This window comes from Nansenia antarctica (genome assembly GCF_963989245.1).
Source record: "Nansenia antarctica genome assembly, chromosome: 14".
NCBI classification, from domain to species: domain Eukaryota; kingdom Metazoa; phylum Chordata; class Actinopteri; order Argentiniformes; family Microstomatidae; genus Nansenia; species Nansenia antarctica.
This window is the reverse complement of record NC_137684.1, coordinates 11164177-11186589: the sequence shown is the minus strand read 5'-3', so window position 1 is coordinate 11186589 and position 22413 is coordinate 11164177. Positions and strand designations below refer to the sequence as shown.

Below are 22413 nucleotides of genomic sequence, written 5' to 3'. Positions count from 1 at the left end.
ATTGTGGGGGGCACAGATGCGGTCATCGAGGACTGGCCGTGGCAGGTGAGCCTGCAGCAGAACGGACAGCACACCTGTGGAGGGACCCTGGTGTCACCACGCTGGGTGGTCACCGCCGCCCACTGCTTCTCCGGGTGAGTTGTTGTTATTATTATTATTATTATTATTATTATTATTATTAATCCTTTATTTAACCAGGTTAGTCATATTGAGACGGTAGCCTCTTTTTCAAATGAGCCAAGAAAAGCAGCACTTAATTCAAAAGGACACCACATACAGTATAAAAACATACAATATACAACAGAAAATAACAACAAACAAGCAACAGAAACAGTGAGCAGACACGGCTATAAAAAGATGACCTAAGCACATTTGCATGTATCATTCAAAGTCTCTGTAACACACAGTTTAAAGTCAGAGAGTGGAATGAACATGCTAAGTTTAAACCATTTCTGAAGTACATTCCGAGTACGCGCCCGTCTACTCTACCGCTAGGGTCTTCACCTTGCTGAGACCAGGCTTTCCCTAGGTCGGAAATCCTGGTGAAATTGCAGCTACAACCGGTGGTGGAAACCCATTTGAAACAAGTGATGCCTGACCCACACGTCAAACCCCAACCTAAATGCCTCGCTTGTGTGTAGAGCACACTTCTGGCAAAAACAGAAATAAGTTCTTCCTTCAGGTTTCCCTCCATTTTCGTCAATGTTAGCATGCTAGCATCTAGCAACAACTCTGCAAAATAGGGGGGAATAAAAGAGTCAAGACGATACACATAACAACAAGCAACAACAAGCAGTCATATACACCCATGTCTGGGAGGATTCTGGGAATGTAACATCCAATGAAATTGTGACGTCCAAGTTCAATCCAAGACACATTGGCTATTGTAAAATCCTCCAGACCTCCAAAAGAGGTGTGAGAACATAGGTGTATAGATGTTGTATATATTACTTATATATCTATATCCACTGGGATGTGTAACAGTGTCTCTAGAACAGCATATCTTCAGAACAATACACGTGAATTACGCAATACCACACAACTTACTAGCTAATGCTAGCTAGCTAACACGGCTAGCCCAACCCATGTAACAAAAGACAAACAGTTAACTAACTGTACACAGTAGCAACAACACAACTTATAAGAACAGCATAATGTGCTACTAACTATGCAATTGTTTTAGAAAGTCTTTAAAAGGCAATACGACGACACAGAACGTACTAGCTAATGTTCGCTAGCTAACGTGGCTAGCCCAACAAACAAACAAAGGACTGTAGGCTACTTACATGTGTTGATCCCGTGAAATCTGTATGTTGTCCTAGTAAAGTTTCATTTCTTGGGGACTTTCTTTGTGCCTTCAGTCATTACTGAACAATTGATGAGCTAAACAGTGTTCATTCTAAACAGTGTTCATTTTAAACAGTGTTCATTCTAAACAGTGTTCATTCTAAACAGTGTTCATTCTAAGCAGACACGAATTCTCAAAACAAACACGGCTTCCTTTGTCCCTCCCCCGAGAGCTCAACAGCCAATCACACCCAAGTGTGATGCTCGTGTTCTTTGAGCTACAAGCATGACAAACAAGCCTATTTTGTTGCTAGATTACACTTATTTAATGAACGTAAAACTGTTCGGAAAAATAACGAGTGGGTACTTCACATCTTCGAGTTGAATGTTAGCTAAAAAAATGAAAATCTGAGTTTTATGTCAGAAATACTTTGAAGACGAATTTGACGTATCTCTCTTTTCCGAGAGGTGTCTGTTTACATCATATTGTGACACATATGTAGAATATCGACGGTATTTTAATTAGCATAACGTTCCTGAAACGACAGCTATATACTCGCATTGAACATGTCCCATCTGTAGAGGGAGATGTTTAACACCTTTAAAACAATAAACATGTTCAGACTCGGAGGCAGCTGGATGAGGCCCTCATGGAGAGTGTGGGACTGATTATTTACCGAATGTGACTCATCCCCCCCCCCACCCCCCCCTCCCGATCTGCAGTATTAAGAAGGAGCTGAGCCGCTGGCGGGTGGTCTCTGGGAGGACCTATATGGGCACCCTGGGGGGCTCGTACGTGGACAGGATCATCCTGCACGGCGACTACAACGCAGCACGCAACGACTACGACATGGCCATGATGAGGCTGACCAGCCCAGTCACTGTCGGAGGTAAAAACCTCCACCAACAAGCCTCACGAGACAAGCTACAGTTCCCCCCCACGATGACTTATTCTTAACCCATCCTCTAGTGTATTGTTTCCAATTCTTCAATACCACTCAACACGTCTCCTATATTTAGTTGTATTGCATTTACCTGATTAGAAAACTGAGAAGAAAGTACAAAAAACACTTGAGGATGACACTTAACTATAAGGAAATTATGACTACTATTGTGACTACGATTGCGACCCCTGTGTGACCCCTGTGTGACCTCTGTGTGACCTCTGTGTGACCTCTGTGTGACCTCTGTGTGACCCCTGTGTGACTACTACTACCTGCATATGTTTCCACCAGAGGTGCGCCGGCCCGCCTGTCTGCCCCCCAAGGACCTGGGCCTCAAGGCCGACGCCTCTATGGTCGTGACCGGCTGGGGATACATGGAAGAGCATGGTGAGAACCACCACACACACACACACACTCACACTCACACACACACACACACACCACACACACACACACACACACACACACACACACACCTAGAAGAGCATGGTGAGAACCACCACACACACACACACACTCACACACACACACACTCACACACACACACACACACACACACACACTCACACACACACTCACACACACACACACACACACACACACACACTCACACTCACACTCACACTCACACTCACACTCACACTCACACACACTCACACTCACACTCACACTCACACTCACACTCACACTCACACTCACACTCACACTCACACTCACACACACTCACACTCACACTCACACACACACTCACACACACACACACCTAGAAGAGCAGGGTGAGGAACCACCACACACACACACACACACACACACACACACACACACTGTGTCTATCATGCTGTCTGTTTAGCTGTCTGTCTGCCAGTTATGTCTACATCTGTTTCTCTCTCTTTCTCTCAAACCTAAACCTTCTCATCTTCTCTCACATTATATTGAATATAATCCCTCTCCCTGTGTTTCCTGTCCCCTCAGGTAAAGTGTCCCCCAGCCTGCAGAAGGCCCACCTCCCGCTCATAGACAGAGCCAAGTGCTCCAGCCCGGCCGTCTACGGGGCGTCCGTTACTTCAAGGATGATTTGCGCCGGCTACCTAGAGGGTGGAGTGGACGCGTGTCAGGTAGATAACCCTAGGCACACACACGCACACACACGCACACACGCATACACACACGCACACACGCGCACACACACACACACACACACACACTCTCTGGAGATCATCCATCGAAAATGTGATATCAAATCCAAGACTACATTCGATCTGCGTCCGTCATCCGATATTGTGTTTCCACTGACGTTTGAGGGGGTAATCATCACGGAACACAAATTGACTTTTAGTTTCCCCCCCGCCCTCCCCCCATACTGTGTTATGATTTTAATGAGGTTATTGTTGTCCCTCGTCTGTTCAGGGGGACAGTGGCGGTCCTCTGGTCTACCTGTCTGGCCGCTGGCACCTGGTCGGGGTGGTGAGCTGGGGCATCGGGTGTGGCAGAGAGGGGCGGCCCGGGGTGTACTGCAACGTGGACGAGATGCTCAACTGGCAGCACACGGTCATGGAGGTGGGTTACGCAGAATATGATTATTGAATATATGTATATTTGAATATTTACACTAATGAAATTGTGATGTCCAGGTTCAATCCGAGCCATATTGGCTATTGTAAAATCCTCCAGACCTTCAAAAGAGGTGTGAGAACATAGGTGTATAGATGGTGAATATATTACTTGTATATATATCCATATCCACTGGGATGTGTAGCAGTGTCTCTAGAATAGCATATCTTCAGAACAATACACGTGAAGACATATGGCAGCACACGGTCACGGAGGTGTGTTACGCAGAATAGTAGGGACAACGATACTTCTTCAATAAAACACCTGAGGCTACGCTTTACTTAGAGCAGGCGGTCCAATCAGACCTGCGGGTGATTTGCAGAAACAACAACAACAACAACAACAAATGTGTATATTTAAGTTAGCGAACAAAAATCTCTTTTGTCTTGGTTTTAATCCTTCCCTCATCCTACCACCTTGTTATTGTCGTCCTCTGCTGGTTGGCATTGCCTGGTTGCGCAGCACACGCTTAGCTGGGACAAATACTGTTGTAAGAAGCCACACGTATCCTCTGAGTGGCTGGCCTGCTATAACAAGTTACTGTATAATGCATTTGTGGTGTCTGGCCTGTAGAGGGCGCTACAGAACACCATCCGGTGTCCAGTTATCCCACCACCCACGCTCCGTCCGCCACAGGTCCTCTAGCTCCCTCTACAGGCCAGATGCTGCATGCTCCCCACAGCATTATATGTGTGTGTGTGCCTCATGGGAAGTGTTACCCTTCTTGCTATATGCTGTTTACTTCCACTTTGCAGTATTCTTTTTGACCGTGTGTTCTTTGTGTTTATCCTTTCAGGAAAACCTCTAAAGTCCCACATGACCCTGTCACATGACCCTGTCTGACGCTGGAGAGAACGTGAACATCTAGGCGGGTGGTTCGACATCGAGCACTATTAGGAGAACGGAAGAGTCGTCCTCTTCAAAGTACTGTTGACGACGAAAAACAGATAGATTAACACGTGTACGTCACACGCACACACACACACACACAGACAGACAGAGAGACACACACACATCCCATTATTTCTATTTCAGGTGTTTGTTTCAGGTGCCCATCAGGGTCTATGGCGTATCTCAGGGCGTCACTGCCACTCATGTGGTCAGATGTATCTGTCACAGCACTAGGAGCCTCAGCCCTCACAAAAGTGCCCTTCTTGTTGTCTTTGTTTTTAATAAGGCTGTGAGGAATGAGCAATATACTGTACAGTATCTTACTTGACTGCGTTTGTGCCATTCCTTATTGATGTTTCAGACCGTTGACTGAAATATCGTGCTTTCGTATTGTGACCATGTCACTTTGTACAGGTGTCGACTTAATGCGTGTGTTCGCCATTACTGTCAGCATTACTGACGATGAATAGGAAGCTAATTCACAACGTTGGAGTTTAGGAATTCTTGAACAGAGGTTGGAAGGAGGGATTCAAGCCATATTCACCTCTACTGAATCCAGTCCCAATTTGATATGTGCCATCTGGTTTTCAGTGTGCGATCAGAAGAATCAATGATTACTTTCACCGAAGTGACCTTCTCAAGCTCTGATTGTGTGTTGTCCAAAGGAAGTTGTAGATAGATAGCCTTTCTTGTATATTGATGTGTTTGGTTGTTTTAGTGTTTGTAATCTATGTTTTTGTACATTAATTTGTTGTTCATATGATTTATACTTTCTGTACCTGTAAATAAAATGTGCAATAAATCGTTGACAAATGCAAGGCTATTTTATTCAGTGGTAGACCTAGGTTCAAACAGTATTTGAAATCGAGCTGTGCTTGATTGAGTTTGCCTGGCACAGTGGAACCAATGGAATAGTTCCCAAAATGATGGATTAAAATGCAGGCAGAAGCAAGCAAACGCTTAAACTAATTGAAAGCACCCAGGGGGGTATTCCATCAACGTCGCTGAAGGAAAATCCAGGCTTATGTTGGTAAATGTTGTTAATTTAAGTGAGAGTTCTGTTCCATGACTGTGGCTTAAAGGATTCCCTGCTCCGTAACCAAGGTAATTTATACCGCTGAACTAGCCTCCTCCGTAGCAGGGTTACTGTTAAGCTTCATTTAGCTGTTTCATAGAATTTCCAATAGGCGGTAACAAAATCCCAACAGACAGCTCCAGTTACCAGTTATCACATCACTTTTGTCATGTCTGTGTTCGGAAACATAAGTTCAGACACTTTTCTCACAATTAGATTAGATTAGATTCAAATGTATTGTCATCGCAGAGTACAAGCCTGGGGGGTATTAGTATATTCGTGATTAAAAGAAAAGCCTTGTTCAGGCAACTGTCGATTAGGATTCAAGCCTCAAGTGATCCTCGAATGAGAATCAGGCTTGTGTCATCAATGTTCACACAAGTCCGGTTTGGAAATTCTCAATTTGGGCGCGTGCTCGCAGGCAGAAGGAGCCCAGAAGAGCCGACTGTCAAAAAGAAGATACTAGACTGGAACTAAAGAAGATACTAGACTGGAACTAAAGAAGATAGTAGACTGGAACTAAAGAAGATACTAGACTGGAACTAAAGAAGATACTAGACTGGAACTAAAGAAGATACTAGACTGGAACTAAAGAAGATCCTAGACTGGAACTAAAGAAGATCCTAGACTGGAACTAAAGAAGATACTAGACTGGAACTAAAGAAGATACTAGACTGGAACTAAAGAAGATACTAGACTGGAACTAAAGAAGATACTAGACTGGAACTAAAGAAGATACTAGACTGGAACTAAAGAAGATAATAGACTGGACCTAAAGAAGATACTAGACTGGAACTAAAGAAGATACTAGACTGGAACTAAAGAAGATACTAGACTGGAACTAAAGAAGATACTAGATTGGAACTAAAGAAGATACTAGACTGGACCTAAAGAAGATACTAGACTGGAACTAAAGAAGATACTAGACTGGAACTAAAGAAGATACTAGACTGGAACTAAAGAAGATACTAGACTGGAACTAAAGAAGATACTAGACTGGAACTAAAGAAGATACTAGACTGGAAAGTGACAGAGCAGCGCTCCTACTTATTGATCTTTATGAAGACGAAAAATAAGATGTAGAAAAAGTGCAATACTGCCGCAATTAATGATTTTAGGTTTCATATATATGTATATGGGAAAGGAACATTTATTATGGAGATAGTCTAGCATATGAGATCACTTACTGATGACATGTTTTAGTAGAGAAATGACTGGTTATATAACAGGGTATATGCAGGAATCTTATGTTAATTTCAATACCTTTTAAAGACTTTTTAAAAACCGTGTCAATATTTTTCAAGACCTCACCGCTCTCGGTGACCAACAGCGGCCTTGTGGCTAGCGCCATGCATGTGAGACTTAAACCCGTTGATCCCCATCGATGCAACACTTATCTTCTTATTACATATACAATACGCCTCCCTGATGTTATCAGCGACTGGTTGCAGCCATGGTTTAATGTCCGGCACATCCAACCAAGACTCTGCAAATGTACACTTTCCCATGCAGGGAAATCTACTTGCCCCATCTAACTTTCTACTTGCCCTGCCTAGGGGGTACCGTTGCCGGCTGTGTGGCACATAGATTTCTCTCACAACATACTTCTAACTAAAATCCATTGCCATTGATTGTGTGTAAAACAATACAGAACATGAGTTTCTTGGGGGGAAAAAAAGGAATTAGCTACAGTATATTACATCAATCATTATATTTAATTGTAGATTACAATTGGTTCCAACTATTATCTTATTTGTAGCATGGACAGGTACAAGCAATATGGCAGAAACTGAACCTATCAATCAGTAGTCATTTCAGACCAGTGAAATGATAAGTGCTATTTCAGAGTATTCAGACAGGGCCAGTTACACCCTCTGTGCCTCTCTGTACAGGTGAGCCACATGTTTAACGCCCAGTCACAGTTCACATTAGGGGTGGGAATCACATGGTAACTCATGATACAATAACCTTACGATATTTTGCCCCTGATACCGATGGTATCACGATAATGCGATAATCGATACATAGTAAGACAATTCATCAACGATACATCACAATATCTGTATTAACTGAAGAAAAAATACAATTATAAAGGCAAAAAACAGGAATTATGTTTTTTATTCATTCACTTTGTTGTTGCTGGTTGTGAACAATGAAACAAACAATAAATTAGGCTTAGCCTACATCTCTTAGCTTAGTGTCTCTAACATACACTGACTGCCACATGTCCATGTGTGACTGCCATCATTCATACAAAATAAAGTGCCAAAAGGCCGAACTGCCCCGAAAGCTGGAGATAAAGTGTTTAAAGCTGGACTATACTGTAGATAGTATCTATGTGAAGACTGATGTCTGTCCTATTTAGAAAAGAGTGCAGTTCTACAGTGCAGCCAGCAGTATCATTATGCTATACCTACTGATAATATTAAATCATAATGCAAAGCGAACTGTCAGAAAAACATACCGGCATATAGGCCTACAGTAAATCAATATTTGGCGATGTGAATCGATAATTGTATCGCAAGAGGCCACGATAAGAGGTCACCGTTAATGTCGAACCCTGCCATGTCGTGTTTTCTACCAAAATAATTCAAAGACATACGTTTTCCACGCTGAGCCTGTCCGGCTGTCCAGCCTTCTCCTTCGCCTTTCGCTCTAAGGGCGTCATGTGACGTAACCTCAGGGTTATGCATTACGTTAACGTTTCCCGTTCATCTTTGTTTTTTAATAAAACTAATCAATTCACAAACTTTTACTAAACGTTTTTAGGACTCAAACTCTTTGGACAGTGTCTAATTCAGAAAAATACCTACAAAATGTAAGACCTCATAAAATCGTGAAAAGAATTGTAATACTTATTAAAGGTCTTGATTTTCCCAAAATTGATTTAGCAACTTTTAATACTTTTCAAGACACCAATGCCAATGGAAGCATGTAGAGATTGAATAGAAGGGGGCCAAGGATTGACCCCTGGGGAACCCCACATGTCATTTTAATTTGGTCAGACACAAAGTTGCCAATGGAGACATAGGTGACGCTGTTTCATTAAAAGGTCCTCATGTCGGCAATTGTGAAACCTTGCAATCGAGCCAAACAAGTCTTGTTGTGAAAAATGTTGTTTTCCAGTTTTTGGCATAGCAAGACAAATGAAGCGATGAAGAACCCAGTCGATATAATAACCAATAGTTTTACATTCACTAAATACCTACATTTAGTTAGCAAAGTCGGGTGGGGGGTATTAGTGTGGCAGTGAGTGTAGCCACACCCGCCCCAGCTGTATGTAAGTAGCCATGTGCGTGTGGACCTGTTTGTTGACAAGTTTACAAGATGGATGCTGACGCTCTCGCTAATGCTATCAACAGAATTTCATAAGCAGGCAGTGGGCAATTAATGAACTCCTTCATATTGGACTATACATAACGGGAACTCCGAATCTGACGATGACGAAGAATGACGAATTTCAGACATTGATCTCCACATCAGTTCTATTCATGGGACAGCCCTGCAGACAGACCTTCTGCTGTGTTCTTGGGTAAGTTTTAGTGAGTTACATGTGTTGTTTACTAGGATTTTGTGTGTACTTAGCCAAACAGTTATTTGTTGTTTTGTGAGTAAGGTAGATAGCGCCTTTGTTAGCATCAGTTATCAAACCACTGAAACTGCTCACCACAATTATGCCACCCCTCTACAAAACTAATAGGAGATGGTGGGAGGAAGAAATAGGTTGTCAAAGATAAAACATAATGAATTAATGAACATTTGTTGCAGACCTACTAAACATGCAAGATACAGTATGTTTCAGTATGTATGTACAGTATGTTTCATGCATCATTTTAGTGTTTGTGTGTACCAGCTATCCAAACAAGTGTTAGCTTGTTAGCTAGCTAGCTTTGTTAGAGATATAATAGATTATAGAAAAAGTAAATGTTTTTGTAATGAACGGTAATGTTGTGTGGAATCAAAAATAATAATTAATTCATTGATATGTAGATTTGCTGTAGAATAATACTGTGGATTGAAATGATTTCACTAGCCTACTTCTTACAGTACAAGTACAGTACACTGAGTCTATGGAAAACCTACACTAGAGAAGTGTCCACACCTCTGACCTGAAATGTGTGTTACAGAATGACTTCTTTTTTTATTACAGCTTTGATGCCCAGATGGGATGGGAAGGAACTACACCGAAGTCCCACTAGATGCTTTATGGACTATAATGATAAATGCATACACACGGACACAACATTATTATTTTGTACCATTCTATTATTGTATTGCTCAATTGTATCTTTCCTAATTTTTTCCATTGCCATGAATTTTACTCTCTTGTACTTGTAATGGGATGTAATAAACTTTTGGCACACATGGCAATAAAAAATCATGAATCTTGAATTATTGTTATTATTATTATTATTATTTAACAATTTAAACATGTCAGCTCTGCAATTTTGTTTCCTGAGGGTTAGCTGACAACCCCACTGACAGATGACAGGTAGGTAATGACAGGTAGTGTAATGGGGAAGTGGTTGTCTTGAGGGTGTGGTTGTCTTGAGGGAGTGATTAGGGTGGAGTTAACCAGCTATTGTTCCCACCCATTACCTCTGTGAAAAAACTCTGTGAAGACTTTGAGCCTGGTTTTCTCAAAATGGTCATTTGGAGGGTATCAACATTCAAATATCCATGACTTCTTCAACTTGTTTCAGATTTCAATGTATGACACATCATTTTAAAGCTTACAATCTACCCTTTCATAATCTGGAAAAAATAGAAAAATGATTTTGCCCTACTTGCAGACTTTATAATCATGCCCTGTCACAATTAGCTTCTGTTCTGTAGGTAGGATCTAAACCAATTAAGGGCAGTGCCCGAAAGTCCCTTTGCCCGAAGGTCCCTGACTCCACTCCTGCCAATTAGAGAGAGAAAGAGAGGGAGAGAAAGAGAGAGAGAGAGGGAGAGAAAGAGAGAGAGGCACTGCCAGCTACCCAGAGGTAGAGGGTGTGTCTTTCAGGTCTCTGATCATGTATGGCTCCTTCTCCTCCAGGATGGCAAGGAAAATAGCTTTGGCTTCGGTGCCGCCTGACTTTAGTGGACCATTGAAAAGCGCCCTCATCTTATCCTGGTTGGTACGTTCAGCCATCACTTCACTATACTGCTCTGCATTGATGACTCCCTTCACAAGGAGCTGGTCCAGGATGGGGGAGACCTGCCCCACTCTCTCGATCAGGGCGGCCCGGTGGGAGTCCACAAAGTGTAAGGCTAAGGTAGCAATGGGACCTGAGGCCATGAAATAACAATACATACATTTAGTTATAGAATTGTAGAAGTATTTATTAAACTTTATTATTGTATAGAACTTTTCCAAATGAAGTTACAAAGTGCTAGAGAAAACATATTTAATTAACTTCATTAATACAATTTAATTTTATAAAGTAAATAAATACAAAGACAGTTTTTATTTACCTTGTAAATGGTCAGTGGCAGTGTCACTGTACTCAGCTGAAAACAACAAACAAAGATTATAAATTACAACATAACGAATAAGCCTTATGACTTATGACTCAAAAACCAAAGAAAAACACCCTTGTTCGTCCAGGTGAGGCCCCAGAAACCTATGCCGCTTTCATAGGAAGGTGGAAGGTTTTCATGAGGAAGGCGGCTTGCTGCTGAAATGTTGGTTACTAAAGCCCTTGCGTCAGAGCAGGGGTGTGCAGTAAAAAAGGGACAGTTAAGGTGTAGCCTGAAGAGATGGAGGTCTTTAGGAGGGACAGTTAAGATGTAGCCTGAAGAGATGGAGGTCTTTAGGAGGGACAGTTAAGATGTAGCCTGAAGAGATGGAGGTCTTTAGGAGGGACAGTGAAGATGTAGCCTGAAGAGATGGAGGTCTTTAGGAGGGACAGTTAAGATGTAGCCTGAAGAGATGGAGGTCTTTAGGAGGGACAGTTAAGGTGTAGCCTGAAGAGATGGAGGTCTTCAGGAGGGACAGTTAAGGTGTAGCCTGAAGAGATGGAGGTCTTTAGGAGGGACAGTTAAGATGTAGCCTGAAGAGATGGAGGTCTTTAGGAGGGACAGTTAAGATGTAGCCTGAAGAGATGGAGGTCTTCAAGAGGGACAGTTAAGGTGTAGCCTGAAGAGATGGAGGTCTTTAGGAGGGACAGTTAAAGTGTAGCCTGAAGAGATGGAGGTCTTTAGGAGGGACAGTTAAGATGTAGCCTGAAGAGATGGAGGTCTTTAGGAGGGACAGTTAAGGTGTAGCCTGAAGAGATGGAGGTCTTTAGGAGGGACAGTTAAGATGTAGCCTGAAGAGATGGAGATCTTCAGGAGGGACAGTTAAGATGTAGCCTGAAGAGATGGAGGTCTTTAGGAGGGACAGTTAAGGTGTAGCCTGAAGAGATGGAGGTCTTCAGGAGGGACAGTTAAGGTGTAGCCTGAAGAGATGGAGGTCTTTAGGAGGGACAGTTAAGATGTAGCCTGAAGAGATGGAGGTCTTTAGGAGGGACAGTTAAGATGTAGCCTGAAGAGATGGAGGTCTTCAAGAGGGACAGTTAAGGTGTAGCCTGAAGAGATGGAGGTCTTTAGGAGGGACAGTTAAAGTGTAGCCTGAAGAGATGGAGGTCTTTAGGAGGGACAGTTAAGATGTAGCCTGAAGAGATGGAGGTCTTTAGGAGGGACAGTTAAGGTGTAGCCTGAAGAGATGGAGGTCTTTAGGAGGGACAGTTAAGATGTAGCCTGAAGAGATGCAGATCTTCAGGAGGGACAGTTAAGATGTAGCCTGAAGAGATGGAGGTCTTTAGGAGGGACAGTTAAGATGTAGCCTGAAGAGATGGAGATCTTCAGTCTACTGTGGAATAGGGAGTGATGCACATAACAGTCTGGCGCCGTACCGCTAAGACCAAACTGTCTGATGTTTATGACGTCTCCAAACATGTTTGTGTTGGGTACGTTACGGCCTTATCTCTAAGGTTTTACCTGTTAGTGGGACATGCCCCACCCACATCTCACGTCCATCACCCTGTCTCTCCACCAGCCTCAGGTCCACATCCTCTGTGTCTTTGTTCAGGAACACCTGAAAGGTGGGGTGGTAGTTTGGACCGTAGTCCAAGTAAAGCATCGATTCCTGAAACCCAAAGGTGTAATAGCTCGCTGATTCTGACCAAATCACTTGAGAATTGAAATAGAAACAAGACAAATGCATTCACAGACTTTACGTGATAATGATACTATAGATTATATTGTATATTGTATAGAAATACCATTATAGAAATAAGATTAAACTAAATTAACTGAAGGTAGGTGTGTTTAAGTATGAGGTAAAACCTCAACAGAATCTGCCTGCGTCACCTAACAGGGTAAGCTGTGGAGTTGAATGAATGAATGAAAATTGGGAGGGGGGGCTCCCCTGGTGCTAGGAAAGAAAACTAAAAACAAGAAGGGAAAAGAGCTGGTTTACATAGAAGAGTTGTAACCCTAACCCTGTAGATACTATGGGTTTTAACCCTAACTGTATAGATACTATGTGGCTGGCATTGGCTCTGTCTTGGTGTTCAATCAGAGTTTACACTGGCAGTGGATCACCCTTACTGGGTCGTACTGACCAAGCGTGTGTGGAGGTGGAGGTGGATTGAGAATCCATATAAATCCACTAGTTGAAGCTATGCTAACACTCAGGATAGGCACATCGCAGATGATCGCAGAAGAAATTATGATTTTGGGTGAACTATCTCTTCAGGTGTATTATTATCACTGCTGTTATTTTTAATGGTATCTTTTGTCTCTCTATTCAGAAGACACAAACCATTTCAAACCACCAGCTGTGAGTAAGTAAGTAGCCTTGAGAATCGATGGTTCTCGAACCTAATAATAATAATAATAATAATAATAATTAATGACAATATGGGAAAAACAGAAAACACAGAAACAACAAGCAACAGATAACATGAGCACATAGAACACAGAGTTAACGAACAGGCACAGGGAACAATTAACACAGCAATGTCCAGGGGGGGCATTGTATGTATGGGAGAACAGGTAGGTTTTGAGGTGGGACTTAAAAGTGGAGAGTGAGGGTGAGTCTCTGATAGGGCTTACACACCGGCAGTTCCGAACGCCGGTTCGCGTTCGCGTGCCGAAACCTCCGAACGTTGGCGCTGTCTGGCGAATGACACACTGGTATGAACGCGGGCTCGTTCGCCAGACAGCGCCAACGTTCGGAGGTTTCGGCACGCGAACGCGAACCGGCGTTCGGAACAGCCGGTGTGAAAGCCCTATGTGTGGTTGAGGGAGAGAGTTCCAGAGTCAGGGTGCAGCTCGTGAAAAGGCACGGTCTCCGAAGGGTAGGGCGGTGGGGGAGAAGGAGGTCAGTCAGGTAAGGGGGGGCCAGGCTATGGAGGGCTTTGTATGTGAGGAGGAGTACTTTGAATTGGATACGTTGTTTGATGGGGAGCCAGTGGAGAGAGTGGAGGACAGGAGTGATGTGGTCACGGGAGCGGGTGTTTGAGAGCGGGCGGCTGAGTTTTGGACCATCTGGAGTCTATGGAGGGAGCGGGAGGTGATGCCGGTGAGTAGGGAGTTGCAGTAGTCAAGGCGGGAGGAGATGAAGGCGTGGATGAGGGATTCAGCAGCGGGGGGGAGAGGCAGTGTCTAATTTTGGCAATGTTTCAGAGGTGGAAGTAGGAGGTCTTGACGATGGAGCTGACGTGGGGATCAAATGAGAGGATGGGGTCCAGGATGAAGCCAAGGTTGTGTTGTAGTTTTATATCATTTTATACTGAGAATTGAAGTCTCTCTACATTCTGGGGAATCTAACACTAAAGGAAGGCCTTCCCTTCCTGTAAGAGATGTGCCAAGAACTGTGGCGCAGATGATTATGATTGGTCAAGCAAGAGTAGTGACTTCATCAGGCAGGAAACTGCTATACAATGCTTGCCCCTCTGACAGGAAGGAGCTTTTTTTACTGCTATTTTCTCTCTGCGCTCATGTGACTTTGCTTAATAAAAGGCCTCTTTTGAGTCAATTGATTTAAGCTCTTTGTGCTTCATAAGTTCTACTCAATCTACTAAGAATCAATTAAATCCACAACAGCTGCGAGCCGGGGGGGGAGGGGGTGATGGTAGTGCCCTCAATGGTGATGTGATGTGTCTGGTTTAATTGAGTGTGGATTTGGTGCCGATGAGGATGACTTCTGTCTTGTCACTGTTGAGTTTGAGGAAGTTGTGGGTTAACCACATTTTTATTGCAGATATACAGTTTTCAATGTGGCTGAGGGGTGGGTTCTGGGTGGATTTTGTGCTGATGTAGATCTGGGTGTCGTCAGTGTAACAGTGGAAGTCCAGGTTGAATTGGCGGACGATGTGACCGAGGGGGAGTATGTAGCAGAAGAAGAGCAGGGGGCCGAGGACTGAGCCTTGGGGGACCCCCTGTGTGACAGAGGAGGAGGTGGAGGTGTGACCGGAGAGGGAGATGAACTGTTGTCTGTTGGTGAGGTGAGCCAGTCCAGGGCGGTGCCCTCAACACCAGTTGGCGCAGCCTTTGATGGAGGATGGAGTGAGACACTGTGTCAAAGGCCCATAGGGCAGGAGATCTCCTGTTTCCGTAGCGTGAGGCACAAGTACCCCCCCTGGACATGACACTGGTATGTCGCAGGGTCTTACCCCCAATTCAACCTTTAATGCTGAGTGCCAAGCAGGCAGGCATCGGGTACCAGTTTTATAGTCTTTGGTACGACTCGGCCGGGGATCGAACTCACAACCTCCCAATCTCAGGACGGACACTCTAACCGCAAGGCCACTGAGCTGCTACATGTATGCCCTGGCCCCATCTTTATTTAAAAACAAGACAACTGTCGTTCTAATAGACACCTAGAGCCGCCTACGGGTCGCTCTACCCAACACTACCTTTGGTTGTATCCTAGGTCTCTTTTCCGGATCACAGCAGAAGAGACTGCATGTTTCCCCTGGAGAGAGGGTGCAGTTGGGGCAAACCTGTATGTAGGTACCCCCTCTCTGTTTCTTCTTCACCTGCAACACAATAGCACCGTGAAAGGGGAGGCTGGTGGAGGCTGGTGGAGGTAGAGATTGGAGGACGGACTCATTGTAATGCAGTAAATGCACGTGCATTTGATACCATTCCTCATTCCAGGCACTGATTCCATTCCATGTATTACAATGAGCCCGTCCTCCGATTTCTACCTCCACCAGCCTCCCCTGAGAGATTACAATGTGGGTACTCGGTGCAGTGAACACACAGACTGAGAACAATAATGTTTGTGCTCCCACATCTCCAGTTTCAGCCTAGCTGCCTAGGCAGGTATTACAGCCAGATAATAATCCAACCAGCTGCTCTACTTACTTCATCTGTCCATCAACATCTTATCCCCTGTTTGCATTATCAAACACCTTTATCCATTACAAGCCACAATTCAACGTTAATCTTAAAACATTAAGAAAGAAGAATAGTAGCAGATCCAGTATTTCTAACTTGGTGGATTTGGACTTTACCTCATCAAGTGGAACATTGGATGGCAGTATAATCAGACTTAGAACTGACCGCTGAGGGCCCAGTGATTGGAGGAATGGCAGCACCTGCCCCCTAGTGGTGAAGAGGTATGTTAACCATCTCACAAGGCCCCATAAGGAGAGGTCTGTGATGTTCACCACCACATGCGTGTCTGTCACCCTCAGTGGTGGCACCACCTCCACACTGTCACCAGTAACGTGGGCCACAGACAGAGACCCACGACCACCTCCTGCAAAATAGAACGTTTTCATTCATCCCACAGTGTGTTGTCTGTCTATTCTATCCATCTATGTCTGTCTATTCTATCCATCTATGTCTGTCTATTCTATCCATATATGTCTGTCTACATCATTGGCAATAATAGAACCAATTGAGGAAATCACAAATGCTATATATCACAAACAACATGCAGTCGGGGTCATTGATCTAAAAAAAGCCAACCATGTTGATATGTGTCAACCAAAGATATGGTATCAGAGGACTAGTATTACATTGAGTTAAAAGTAATTTAAGTAAGAGACAGAAGTTTGTGAAGCTGAGTAACTTCTGCTCAACATGTTTGGACATTAACTGTATCAAATGGAAATACAAAATGGTGTAATAAGAAAGGAAAACATGAGAAAACTAAAGTAAAGTTGAGCGCTGCATCTCCCGTCGCCTAGCAACGTCATGAACATCTTGATGCCAGTTGAGTGGTGTGTAGCTCACCAGAGAGAAGCTCACAGTGTGGGAGGTGTAGCTGACGGATACGCCTCTGAGGGCAGTCGATGCTGAACAGCGGTCCTGCAGGATACCGGCCTGTAGGGGGCAGCAGACCCTCGTCCCACTGGACCATCCTGTACAGCACCTCCCCCTCGCCCTCCATCACAAACACCAGACCTGTCAGACTGCACTGGAACAGACCTGCATGGGAGCACTGGAGCCTGGGGGCCACAGGACACATCACACTTACCATGGTAACGTAGCGCAGGGTGTAGAAACCGTGGCATAATAATAATGTTATCAGCAATAAATGGTCACCTGTATGAAGTTTCTGTACATTCAGGTATCACAGTAGTTGGAGTCTGGGACGCAGAAAGAACATTTAATTAGGTTGGTGCTTTTTTATTATGAACCCTACATTTAACCAGGCTTAACTTTTAAAATAAAATAAAATGAATTTTAAAATAAAGCTGAATCCAGACAGATTGCTGTGTTAGCCCACTTAAGAAAAAGTCAAGAGAGAAAACTTTGATTGTGTTGTGAACTTTCAAAACACTTGATCTGTAATGCTAAAACTGTCAATATTGAGATTCTTCTTCAAAAGAGGTGATTAATTAAACATGGTTGGTGTCACAAAATGATCACAAATGATCAGCCGATGACCTACTCACATGTTCCTCTGGTGTAGATGTAGATCTGTGTGCCTCTGGAACAATACCTTCAACAACAACAATACTTTCTATAAGTACCCCATGCTCCCCACAATAACTACTCCACTTTAGACACACCACACTCAGCAGCGGTTTACATTCAGTTCATCTGACAATCAACAGTTAATTGAGTTGAATAAACTGATTTATGGAATATTTGATGCATTAATTTATCCTGACTAAAGTGTCTCTCCTGAAACCATCCATTCTATAATTCTCCTGCAGACTCTCTCACACTTACCAAGCAGACCAGCTGATTCTCTCCGCTTCAGCTTCAGCTCCTCCAGAGTCTCTTCACCTAACCACCCTGCATGTAGGATAACAGAGATGTGAGTCCTGTGTACTAGACTATTAACATTAACACAGAGGTGAGTCCCAATTCAAACAAACAATTCATATTAATCAGATTGATGTGTGATTCCCCTCAGGATGTCATCTGATAGGATGTCACTTTTGCAGAGATTTAATTTGACACTACTTGGGAGTATTTCTTTTAAAAACATTTTTTAGTACGTGCCCCGCGGTGGCGTAGCGGTCTAAGCACTAGCCACTAGTGCAAGCTGCCCACCGGGGACTGGGATCGAATCCCGGTCTCGCCAGATCCGGATATGGCCGAGGCACACAGGGAGCGGCATATTGAGCGGCCGCTCCAGAGGGCGGTATAGGACTATTTCCGGACAAGGATCCGTCGCGCAACAGCGCCCCCGGGGTGCCGGAATAACGGTGCTGGGCTCGAGGAGCCAGTCAGCTAGTCTGCCTGGCGATCTCCTCTGGGGCTGCCGGCCACGGGGTCGTGCGGCGGATCCTACGCAATAGGCAGGGGATAATTGGATGCTAGGTTGGGTTCAATTGGATACCAAATTGGGTGAAAAAGGGATAAAATCTGAAGAAAAAAAATAAAGAAAATAAAAAAAATAAAAAATGTAGTTTATAGTGGAACAAATCATTTCACACTCACCAGCTGAACCACCACCACGACCTGTGAATAATATAATTGAACATGTAAATCAGGTTAAACTGTAAGACATATATTGATAATGATGACACAGCGAGCAGGACTGCCATCAGCAGGCTAGTAGCTGTTTCCTTATTAAAGTACACCCAAACACAATGCACTAGGTATCATACTTGACATGTGTTAAACGGTTTCTAATGAAGACAACAAGATCAGCATAGACAGTGATGGAATGTTTATAACACAGTTCTGACTCAGTTCTGACCTCTACCTGACTCCCTACATGTGAAAGTAGAACTGTGTTGTACAAAGAACACTGCTGGTCATTGTTCATGTTCATGTGTTTATAGTCATGTACTGCAGCTGTACAACACTTACGTCTGGTCATTAACTCCACAGCAGCCACCTCCTTCTGTCCTCCATGGGTGACCCAACAGATGTATCTTCCTCCATCTGGCCACCTGTGGTCTCTCAGCCTCAGGGACACGTTGCCTCTCTCCAGCTCCTGGGTGATCAGGCTCACTCGGCCCTCCCAGCCCCTCCCCTCTGTCACCTGGCCGTTCTCATACAGGTAAATACACTGGCGGTTCTTCAGCCACATGATCGTCATGGCAACAGCACTGATCTTAGGGGAGAGGTGACATGGGAGGGTGACATATTCACCTTCAGCAGCAGACACCTGATTTTGAGTGTATGGGAGTTGAAACTCATCTGTTGGTGAAGGGAAAAATGTTCAACACTTTCAACATCTCACGTCCATACAGGCAGACCACACACACACACACACACACACACACACACACACACACACACACACACACACACACACACACACAGCTCGTATAGACACATATAGGCCTGCTGTGGATACCCAAACAAGACACACATGGAAATACATCCTGTCTCTCACACACACATCAACTAAAACACACACATTAGACAAACACACAGGACACCATAATCTACTATAGTACTACAATGCTGGAGGAGGTCAAAGGTGATCCTCAGTAGCAGAGCTCACACTAAAGCATTCCAAACTGATTTATTGAATATTTGATGCATTCATTTATCCTGACTAGTTTCTCTCCTGAAAACATACATTCTATAATTCTCCTCCAGACTCTCTCACACTTACTAAAACGGCCACCTGATCCTCTCTTCAGCTCCTCCATATTCTCTTCATCGTACCACCCTCCAGGTTTAACTTCTGTATGTAGGAGAACAGAGAGGTGAGTCCTGTGTACTAGACTATTAACATTAACACAGAGGTGAGTCCTGTGTACTAGACTATTAACACAAGTCAGTACAGGTGATTTTAATGTCTCCACTAATTCCATCCCCTCTCATATATGATATGGAGGTTGGTTCTACTTCTAATCACAATTCAAACAAACAATTCATATTAATCAGATTGATGTGTGATTCCCCTCAGGATGTCATTTGATAGGATGTCACTTTTACAGAGATTTAATTCTGAACTACAATTGGGAGTATTATTTTAAAAACATTTTGTAGTTTATAGTGGAACAAATCATTTATAGTGGAACAAATCATTTCACACTCACCAACTGAAGCACCACCAGATACTGTGAATAATACAATTGAACATGTAAATCAGGTTAAACTGTAAGACATATATTGATAATGATGATACAGCGAGCAGGACTGCCATCAGCAGGCTAGTAGCTGTTTCCTTATTAAAGTACACCCAAACACAATGCACTAGGTATCATACTTGACATGTGTTAAAAGGTTTCTAATGAAGACAACAAGATCAGCATAGACAGTGATGGAATGTTTATAACACAGTTCTGACTCAGAATACCTCTACCTGACTCCCTACATGTGAAAGTAGAACTGTGTTGTACAAAGAACACTGGTAAATAATGGTAAATGGACTGCACTTATATAGACTGACTTATCTATCGCCTTTATCCAAAGCGCTTTACAATGGCCTCTCATTCACCCGTTCATACACCAATGGCGGCAAGCTAGCGCCGGCTCGCTCACTGGGAGCAATTTGGGGTTCAGTGTCTTGCCCAAGGACACTTCGACATGTGGCCAGCCGGGGCTCGAACTGCCGATCTGCCAACCTTGCGATTATTAGACAGCAGCTCTACCTCCTGCGCCACAGCCGCCCCTCTGCTGGTCATTGTTCATGTTCATGTGTTTATAGTCATGTACTGTAGCTGTACAACACTTACATCCGTACCCTAACCTCACACAAGCCGTCGCCGTCTGTCCTCCATGGGTGACCAGACAGACGTACCCTCCTCCATCATAATGCTGGTAGTCTCTCAGCCTCAGGGACACGTTGCCTCTCTCCAGCTCCTGGGTGTTCAGACTCACTCTGCCAGGCGCGCCCGGCATGGAGTACAAATTTGACACCTGGCCGTTCTCATACTGGTAAATACAGTTCACCCCCTTACACCACTTGATTGTCATGGCAACAGCACTGGTCTCAGGGGAGAGGAGACAGGGGAGGGTGACATCTTCACCTTCATCAGGAAACATATGGTAGCCAGTGGTTGTGAGTTTAAACTCATCTGTTGGTGAAGGGAAACATTTTCAACACTTTCAACATCTCACGTCCATACAGGCAGACCATTGACAAGTGTACCTTGCATGTAGGGCCTGTAACAATGATGAAATAATTGTCTAATGGCAAACTTGACTGTGCTCCAACACGCTAGCTAGCTAACGGGCTAACAACAAAGAACATGGCGTTAGACAGCTGCTCTGCATGTTAAGCACATCACAACATGAATGAATTAATGAATTAATGGTCTTTATTGTCATTTATACAGTACAGGTACCGTACTGTATAAATGAGCACATCACAACATGCTGACAGAACATGAACTTGCTAAAAACACATAACTACACAGCTAAATGACACACAGTCCCTTTCTTATTGATGAGGAAACATGTTAAATGTTATGTTCAAAAAATACGTTTTATGATAATAAAGAGGCATGGTTTAAGGTTGCTGTGTTAGTACATTATCTGGGTCACATAACAGTGAAACAATTATATTGTTAATCGCAATTATTTCTGAGACAATTAATTGTACAGCAAAATGTGGAATTGTTACAGGCCTACATGCATGTATTGTACAGTACACACACACACACACACACACACACACACACACACACACACACACACACATACTGTATATAGGCCTGCTGTGGATACCCAAACAAGACACACATGGAAATACATCCTGTCTCTCACACACACATCAACTAAAACACACACATTAGACAAACACACAGGACACCATAATCTACTATCCGCTTGTTAAGTCGTGACGTGTTTCCGGGTCCAACGTTGGCTGAGGCGCTGTCTTCGAAATGGAGAAATAATAATAATAATTAATTATATTTATATAGCGCTTTTCCGAGGCTCAAATACCCTGACAATATGGAGAAAACGGGAAAGTGCTGTGTCCCTTGTTGAATGAATAGATCTGAGTCTAAAAAACGATTGAACTGTCATTCTACCGCTGTAGTTCAGAGGTACTCTGGTGCGGAGAATTTCTGGTTTGGACTCGGAAATAGTTAACACTACAACAGCCATGAGGGGTCATTTGTGAGTCCCTGTGAGTAAACAGGGATGTTATATCTTTGCACTCTATCAAGTTTCAGGACCCTCCTTTCATGACTTTTCCTAGATATGTGCGTTCTACCACCCAGTATCCTTACATTTTCAAAATCACATCAG

At 43.6% G+C, this 22413-nt stretch overlaps 2 protein-coding genes across 2 annotated transcripts in view; one reads left to right on the top strand and one right to left on the bottom strand.

Annotated features, from left to right (window-relative positions):
• Nucleotides 1-5517, top strand: part of tmprss4a (transmembrane serine protease 4a) — a 10032-nt gene extending 4515 nt beyond the window's left edge. Inside the window, exons 7-12 of the mRNA XM_080545384.1 lie at nt 1-134; nt 2011-2177; nt 2523-2618; nt 3204-3346; nt 3639-3788; nt 4639-5517. The exon at nt 1-134 is cut by the window's left edge and continues 29 nt beyond it. Of these exons, the coding sequence (XP_080401510.1) occupies nt 1-134; nt 2011-2177; nt 2523-2618; nt 3204-3346; nt 3639-3788; nt 4639-4650 (702 nt within the window). The 3' untranslated portion in view covers nt 4651-5517. The remainder of the gene's footprint in view (nt 135-2010; nt 2178-2522; nt 2619-3203; nt 3347-3638; nt 3789-4638) is intronic.
• Nucleotides 5518-7710: 2193 nt separating this feature from the next.
• Nucleotides 7711-20950, bottom strand: LOC308169834 (NACHT, LRR and PYD domains-containing protein 1b allele 3-like). Its single transcript, XM_080544576.1, has 14 exons — nt 20892-20950; nt 20253-20273; nt 19823-19894; nt 19066-19398; nt 18691-18711; nt 17974-18039; nt 17694-17740; nt 17341-17384; nt 17029-17243; nt 16302-16549; nt 15699-15821; nt 12775-12922; nt 11269-11304; nt 7711-11082 (listed from the first exon to the last, which is right to left on the bottom strand). Exons 3-14 carry the CDS (start codon nt 19857-19859, stop codon nt 10787-10789), a joined length of 1614 nt encoding a protein of 537 aa, XP_080400702.1. The 5' UTR covers nt 19860-19894; nt 20253-20273; nt 20892-20950; the 3' UTR covers nt 7711-10786.
• Between the last annotated feature and the right edge of the window lie 1463 nt (nt 20951-22413).